Raw genomic sequence first — 8,902 nt, forward strand, 5'->3', positions numbered from 1 at the left:
TATTCAAGTAATCATGCGTTACAACAAAACATACAAAACCTCGAACTTTAAGCGGATGGGCTTCGGCAGCAAAAGACCAGCAACATACACTTAGTGGCCACTTTATTAAGTACAGAAGATACCAAAAAATTAGGCCACTCGTTTGTGTTTCCTAATGATTACATGTTGGGTTGCACATGAAAAGACACTCCTCTTCAGGACAATGGACAGCAACTAAACCCAGCAATGAACATTTCGGGAATGGACACGAGAGAAGTTGGATTATTTCAGACCTCGGTGACTGCAGTCAAACTGAGAATTAGCCGCCTCTAAATAAAAAGTCCCATTGCAATTAAGTCCCACGAAAAGCCTGAAACGCTTGATTTAACAGAGGGGATGACTATGCAGTCCCAGACTTTTAATAACGAGAATAGTTGAAGGGCAGAATTCTGTGATCAATAGAAAAAAAAGGCTCCTTCACCGAAAAGGGCAGCTTTTGATTTACACACTGCCATTGGCACTGAGGGGGAGTGAAGAAACCGTATCTGACATGAATCAAACGTGTGGTCATATTGGTTCGACTTACCCTTTACCAGCCTGTGCACATCTCTAGCAGAAATGCCCTTTTTCCAAAGTTATTGCATATGGATGATTTATACCTTAGCTCTAGGCAAACTGTTGAAGAATGTCGTGTTTCTTTTCTGTATATTAACCTTATCCGGTAAAAACATTTTAAAATTGCATTTCTTAAAAACAAACGTTTTGATTTCACGAGAATCTTAATATAATTAAAATACTCGTATTGACCTCAAGAATATCTATCTGAAATATAGTTTTCTTCTAGTTGTTTCTTGAAACAGGCGAGTGGGGAATAGGGACCATCGCCGCCACAGTACCTGCGTCACAGTCTGGTACGGGAATTGCAAGGCATCTGTCCACAAGACCCTACAAAGAATTGCGAGGTCTGCTGAGAAGATCATCGTGGTCTTTCTTCTACACATCCGAGATATTTATCAGAAGAGCTGTGTAGTATTGCCAAGGATCCCTCCCATCCATCCCTCAATCTCTTTGACACCCTGTCATCCGGCAGGAGGTACTGCAGCATTAGGACAAGGAATGTTAGGTTGAAAAACAGCTCGTTCCCCCAGGCCGTGAGACTACTGAAGTCTCTGGCATCACTCAAATTTCACCACGTATGAAGCGCCAATAGTTTATTCTCCAACTTGTGTCGTAAATGCACCTCATGCTAAATGTCAATCTTCTGCACTATATTTTATTATTTGTTAATTAATTTATAGTATTACTTTATGTGATATGTGTGTACGTTATATGTACTGTGTTGTGTATCTTGCCAACGGGAACGTTGTTTCATTTGGCGGTACATATGTATACAGTCGAATGACAATAAACTTGAACTTGGACAAGGGCTCAGACCTTCAATGCCTGGCACTGAAATCGCAACTGCAAGGATTCAAAGTCTCAAAGAATCAAAGCTTTAAAATAATTTTCATTCCATGCCACCTCAGGGGCAGACAGTGACGGCTATTATTGGAATGCTGGTGATCAGTATGGCTGTTATTCTATCTATTCAGCTCAACTTAATCAATTCTGATCACTTTATTGCCAAAATGACTTTCCAATCCTCTTAAAACATTTCCCCCCGCTGGAAGTTATCAAACAGTTCAAAGGGTTTCTATACAGGACTTTTCCCTTTGAAGCGGTTAATTAAATACCACTGCTCATCAGATTTGCTCTGGGCTTCCTAGACCCAGAGTCCCCGCCACTCTAATTTACTGTAGGTAGTCTAGACGCAGACTCTATTCGTGGTGGAAGCAATTTTCAGCAGGCCAAGATAGATAGAGTACTTTGAATTCACAGTTAGGTTAAAAGTCTGTGAGCGCTACGTCCTGAGCTATACTGGGGAAATCACGCAAGAAAGGATCTCTTCATTAATTCCCGTTCAAGGAATGAACAACGCACCATGGAGACCCGAAACCTGTGAAAAAGATAAATCACAGGTTATGGATCATACCAGACGTGACGATAACCCGTTTATGGCGCTCGCTGGTACAATAACCGCAACTGTCAAACAATGCTCTCCCATTTAGTTTGCGCGTCCGAGTTAGCGCTGGTGGGGAACTCCCGGCTTCAACTGACTATTGGATTCTGACAGACCAGCCACTATTCTAACGCTAAACACCTAGTTAGTTATTGGTTATTTTATAACCCGCCAAATCTAGTATGAACTTATCCAGGTGTAATGAACTCAGTGGCCACTTTATTAGGTATACACCTATAATGCAAAATCTAATCAGCCAATCAGCTGGCAGCAACTCAATCCGTAAAATCATGCAGCCGTGGTCAAGTGGTTCAGCTGTTGTTCAGACTATACATCAGAATGGAGGTGAACCGAAATGATTTTGACTGTGGGATGATTGTTAGTGCCGGAAGGGGTCGTTTAGTTAGCTCAGAATCTGCTGATCTCCTGAAATCTACGCGTATAAGTCTATAGAGTTTACAGAGAATGGTGCGGAAAACAAATAAAAACATCCTGTGAGTAGTAATTTTGTGGGCAAACAAAAAAGCCATGGCCAGGCTGGTTCAAGCTTACAGGAAGACAACAGTAACAATAGTGGTTTGCGGGAAAGCATCTCTAAACTCACTGTGAGGGCGAACCACGAAGCTGATGAGCTACCACGCTGGGTTCCACTCCTGTACCTAATAAAGTGGCCACTGAGTGTATATTCAACATTAAAGATTAATTACGCCCAGCGGTGAGGAGAGACCCTCCAATTCAAAGGACAAAGAAATTATCACCTTCCTTGTGTAACTCACCTCATTGGATAGATTGGTTCCAATATTCGGCCCATCTAATGCCTGCTTCCTCCACGTGGTCACGTAGGGGCTGGCGGGCTTTGTGCTAGTTCCGGCGGGAGTGGAGGAGCTGTAAGGTTTGAGGAACATTAAGTCGCTCTTTGCCGATTCGGGACTCAGGCATACCTTGTAGCAATAGGTCTGGGAAAGTGAGCCACTGCCGCCTACCTCCATGGAGTTCGGCGGGACTTTCGTACTGGGCGGTATCTGAAAGTTGTTGTGTGAGTTATTCAGCACGTCCCTGGAATGTCTTCTCCGGAGGCAGCAACAACGGTTGGATCCACGGGAGCAACAGGTACAGAGAGGACAGCGGGGGCCAAGAGTGCCGTGTCTATCCTTGTGACACTTGATGGTCACCAGAGCGATAATGGCCAACAGGAACACAAAGGAGACGGAACCCAGCGAGACAATTAAGTAAAGGTTGAAATCGGAGAAGTATTCAATGGTTTGGGGCCCGTCGGTTAAGTCCGAGATGATCTCTGGAACACTGTCGACTATCGAGACGCTGATGGTGACAGAGGTGGAGAGAGGTGGCTTTCCATTGTCCGTGACATGGACCACCAACCTCTGTCTAGGGGAATCATGGTCTTCAAAACGCCGCGTGGTCCGAATCTCTCCGATGGACGGGTCCACGCTGAACAGTCCAGGATCTGTGGCTTGGAACAGTAGGTAACTCAGCCTGGAGTTCTGACCAGAGTCGTCGTCGACAGCCGTTACTTTCGCAACCAGGTAACCGGGATCAGCGGAACGAGGCACCATCTCTACCGAGCCATTCGGCGGCAGTGGGGACACGATCTCGGGAGCATTGTCGTTCTGATCCAGGATAATCACCGTCACCGTAACGTTGTTGTGCAGAGATGGAAACCCCGCGTCCTGAGCCTGAATTTGGACCTGGAAATTCTTGAGTTGCTCGTAGTCAAAAGAGCGCAACGCATAAAGGTTGCCCGTGTTTAAGTTGATGGAAACATATGATGAAACGGGAGTACCCTTTATCTTACTGTCCAAGATGCAGTAGGAGACATAGGCGTTCTGGTCAGAATCCGGATCCCAGGCGGAGACAGAACAAATAGACGCACCGGGCGCGTTGTTTTCCATCAGGTATACGGTGTAGGACGGGTGTGCAAAACGGGGAGCGTTATCGTTCACATCCGAAACCTTGACGAGAATGGTTTTGACGGTGGAAAGGGGAGGGGTGCCCAAGTCTGTGACAGTAATACTCACGTTATACTCGAAAACTCTCTCGCGGTCCAGGCGATCATCCGTAACCAGAGTGTAATAGTTCTTGAAAGACGACTGGAGTTTGAAAGGGAGATGGGCGGGGATGTGGCAAGTAGTCTTTCCGTTCTCTCCGGAATCACGGTCGGTCACGCTGATCAGGGCGATCACGGCTCCTGGCAAAGCGTCCTCCGGAATCGGACTGGACACTGAAGTCAGTATCACCTCGGGCGCGTTGTCGTTGACATCGATGATCTCCACAACCACTGTGCAATGCACGGCCGCCGTGTAAAGACCCCTATCTTTTGCCTGCACATAAATCTCGTAAACACTCGCCTCTTCGTAGTCCACCACTCCCTTGACCCAAATTTCTCCAGTATGGGCATCGACCCGAAAGAGTTGCCGCAGCCTCGCGGGCGCATGGTTGCTGAATGAATAGGTCACCTCTCCGTAGGAGCCTTGGTCCAAGTCGGTAGCGTTAAGTTTAATCACCAAAGTGTTCTTCGGGGCGTTTTCCACCAGGCACACAGTATACACAGCCTGGTCAAAGACCGGGGCGTTATCGTTAACATCAAGGACCGTGACTATGACCTGAGCTGTACCCGATCTCTCCGGGACGCCGCCGTCCTGAGCAGTGAGAACCATCTGATGCACCTCCTGATTCTCCCTGTCCAGTGATCTGTCCAGAACCAGCACGGGAAAGTTATTGCGTTCGTTGCGAGTCTGAACCTCCAAGCTGAAGTACTGGTTGGGACTGAGCCGGTAGCTTTGCAGCGAGTTGGTGCCCACGTCCGGATCGTGCGCGTTCTCAAGCGGGAAGCGCGACCCGAGTGCCACGGACTCCGCGATCTCCAAACGGAATTCACGCCAAGGGAAACTAGGGGAATTGTCGTTCACATCCAGTATCTCCACTTCCACGCGATGCAACTCTAACGGATTCTCCACTACGATCTCCAGATGCAGGAAGCAATTGGGGCTCAGGTCACACAACTGCTCCCGGTCCATCTTCTCGTTTACGAATAGAATCCCGTTCTCCAGATTCACCTCCAAGTACTGGGTGTTAGCGGCGGGGACAATGCGAAACCTGCGGGCGGAGAGTTGCCTGACATCCAGTCCCAGATCGTCGGCGATGTTCCCAACAAACGCGCCGTGTTTCAACTCTTCGGGAATCGAGTAGCGAATCTGCCCGGTGATAATATCCCAGACGCAAAACGAGATTATCAGGGTCATCATTTGCCACCTCAGACAGGTGTTTTTGTGAGAATTAGCCATTGTCCTGCTCGTACCTTGTGCGAATCGCAGACGGGTAAGTTCTGGTTATCTTCAGCATTGGGCAGCAGAAGAGAAAGCGGCAGAGAGCATTGTTTTGAAGGGACTTAACGAGCGATATGCGTAAAGACGCACATTGATCCTTCAGTTCGAGTCTGGCAACCAGGAGACATGCTGTCACAGTGAAGGCTTGCCAAAGCCGGCTCCAGTTTCCTCGACTCCGCTCCCACCCTTTACTCCTTCCACTCTCGGCTGTTTGTAAATGTTCACTGTCTCCGGTAGAAAGGCGGGAGTGCAGTTTGATGTAACAGATCTTCAGCCCCAATTCACCGTCTCATTGGAGGACTCCCGTTAGGCTAAATTAACCCTTTAGTAGCTGCAGCGGTTTTCTGTGCCAATGTAGACTCCAGCAGTTAAATGGAGAGACGGAGACTGAAGGTGCTAGAATTGAGGGCAAAGCAAAAGCGAGCTGTAGGAGATATTCAGCGGCTCGGGCTGCATCTGTGGGGGGTGGGGGGAGTAGAGTAAATTGTCGACTCTCGGGTCGAAACCTTCTATCTAGACTGAAAGAGTCTATAAAGACTATAAAGAGCCCATAAGAGCATAATTAGGACTTTCGGCCCATTGAGTCTCTTCTGTCATGCGATCATGTGTGATTTATTATCCCTCTCAACCCCATTCTCACGTCTTCTCCCCGTAACGTTTGACGCCCGTACTAATCAAAACCCTGTCAACAGCCGCTTTAAATATACCCAACGACTTTGCCACCACGGCCGTCTATGGCATTGAATTCCACAGAATCACCGCCCTCTGCTTAAATAAATTCCTCTTTATCTCAGTTTTAAAAGGACGGCCCTCTATACTAAGGTTGTGCCCTCGGGTCCCACACTCGCCCACTATAGGAAACATCCTTTCCATGTCCACTCGCTATATTTCAATATTCGATAGATTTCAATCAGATCCCGCCCCCCCCCCATCCTTCTAAACGCCAGCGAGTACAGCCTCACAGCTATCAATCGCTACTCACATATTAACCCTTTCATTCGCAGGATCATTCCCGTGAATCTCCCTTGAACACTCTCCAATGCCAGCATCTCCTTTCTAAGATAAGTGTACCTAAACTGCTCACAATACTCCAAGTGAGAGGAGGCGAGAGGTGAGTTACAACGTTAGAAACCAAAACAGACCGTGAATGCAGTCAATAAGTATCGAGGGTCAGTCTTGGGAAGAACCGACGTTCTATTTTTCTTTACTGTTTGCATGATTTGCCTTCTTTTGCATATTGGTCGTTTGTTAGTGTTTATTTATATATCGGTCTGTCAATGTGCAGGTAGGTTATTTTATGTATAGTTTTCATCAATTCTATTGCATTTCTTTATTTTCCTGTAAATGCCTGCAAGAAAATGAATCTCAATTTAGTATATGGTAACATCTCAACATTGATAATAAATTTTTCTTTGACTTTGAACATAATGGAAGACTCCACCCGTCCTCGCCTTTTCTCTTCTCAGCGGTCCCACTGGGCAGAAGGTACAAAAGCCTGAAGCCAAGCTCAAGGACAGCTTCTATCCCACTGTTATCAAACTATTGAGTATCAAGCACGATAAGATGGACTCCTGACCTCACAATCTACCTCATCATGGCCTTGCATCTTATTGTCTGCCTCAACTGCACTTTCTCTGAAACTGTAACACTCTATTTTGCCATCTGTTATTGTTTTATCTTGTTCTACCTCAATGCGCTGTAATGAAATAATCTGTATGGATGGCTTTGTCCTGACCCTCTCCAATGCCAGCACATCTCTTCTTGGATAAGGGTCCCAAAATTGCTCACAATATTCTAAGTCTGGTCCGACCAATGCCTTATAAAGTATTACCTCCTTGTGTTTACATTCTAGTCCTCTCAAAATGAATGTTAGTTTTCCTTACCACCAACTCAACCTACAAGTTAACCTTCAGCAAATTTGTTTCCTTGTTTAGAAAATAGTCAGCACCTTTATTCCTTCTACCAAAGTCGATTTTTTTCTCTTCCCGCCCCATCCCCACCACCCCAACCTCCTATAACTAATAGCTTCTATCCCACCATTATTTATTGAGGTACTGTGCAGAATAGGCCCTTCTGGCCCTTCTAGCCATGCTGCCCAGCAAATCCCCAATTTAATCACGGGACAATTTCCAATGACCAATTAACCTACCAACTAAGTATGTTTTTAGACTGTGGCAGGAAACTGGAGCACCCAGGGAAAACCTACGTGGTCACAGGGAGAACATACAAGCTCCTTACAGACAGAGGCTGTTATCAGACACTTGAATGGATCTCTCAGAGCTAAGAGCTGAACTCTTGATCCCACAGTCTCCCTCATCAAGACCCTTGCACTTTATTGTCTGCCTGCACTGCACTTTCTCTGTAACTGTAACACTTTATTCTGCATTCCCTTGTTTTCAGCTTGTACTACCTTTGTGCACTGATGTGTTGAGATGTTCCGTATCGTGGCTCCAATATGACATAGAATGAAATGCAGGCAGTGACGTTGTGTTGACTCATAGAAACTACTGTAATATCAGAATATGGGCATGTCAATATACAGGTAGATTCCATTATTATTATATAGTCAAAGGTATAGTCTCAAAAACAATTACCTTCTCCTGATCAAATCATCCACCCACTAATCCACCGCTACTTTATCTTTTCCTGTCAGTCATATCATGTACAGACAGACACTCCTGTACCTGGCATCACTTTATGGACATACAATGGGTATGTCTATAATGGGTAGTTAAAAATGACCAATGCATCACTGGCACTAGCCTAAATGCTATCATATATACAGATAGGTGCTAGAAAAGGGCCAGTAAGATTACAAAGGATCCTACCCTCCCTGTCCATGGAAGGGGGCTACGTAGCATCCACACCAGGACCACGAGACTCAAAAATGTTTACTTTCCACAAGCGGTAAGACAGATCAGCACTTCCACCCACTAACTCCACCACTACTTTATTATTTCCTGACACTCACCTTATGTACAGACACTCCTATGCCTAATGTCATTTTTGCACATACAATCAATATGCATTTATATTTATTATGTTACTTTTCTTATTGTGTTTTTATCTTATTGTGTTTTTTGTGCTGCATCAGATCTCAAGTAGCAATTATTTTGTTCTCCTTTACACTTGTGAACTGGAAATGATATTAAACAATCTTGAATTTTGAATAATCTCTTCCAGATAACTAAACTGTAGAGTAAATGAAGCTATACAGCAAAGAAAGGGGCCCTCAATCTAACTCATTTATGTCAACCAAGTTGGCTATTTGAGCTAATCCCATTTGCCTATGGTCAGCATATTTCCTTCTAAATAACGAGTGAATGATTTGGGCCAAGACCCTTCACCACTGCTGGCCACATATCACCTTCTCCCTTTCACCTTAAATTCATGTCCCTTAGTATGTGGCACCTGTACCCTATGGAAAGCATTCTGACTGTCTCCCTATTTGAGATGATAAGACCATATGACCATAGAGGTAGGAAAAAAACAGAGTAGACTATTTTCTAAATGGAGAGAA

General features: G+C 45.4%; 1 protein-coding gene across 1 annotated transcript; it reads right to left on the minus strand.

The window, feature by feature from the left end:
* Positions 1-1,890: 1,890 nt before the first annotated feature.
* On the minus strand, positions 1,891-5,340 carry si:ch73-233f7.1 (uncharacterized protein LOC100537710 homolog). Its single transcript, XM_063052614.1, has 2 exons — positions 2,815-5,340; positions 1,891-1,975 (listed from the first exon to the last, which is right to left on the minus strand). The coding sequence occupies exons 1-2, from the start codon at positions 5,338-5,340 to the stop codon at positions 1,940-1,942; spliced, it is 2,562 nt and encodes an 853-aa protein (XP_062908684.1). The 3' UTR covers positions 1,891-1,939.
* Between the last annotated feature and the right edge of the window lie 3,562 nt (positions 5,341-8,902).

Source organism: Mobula hypostoma, chromosome 7 (genome assembly GCF_963921235.1).
Source record: "Mobula hypostoma chromosome 7, sMobHyp1.1, whole genome shotgun sequence".
NCBI classification, from domain to species: domain Eukaryota; kingdom Metazoa; phylum Chordata; class Chondrichthyes; order Myliobatiformes; family Myliobatidae; genus Mobula; species Mobula hypostoma.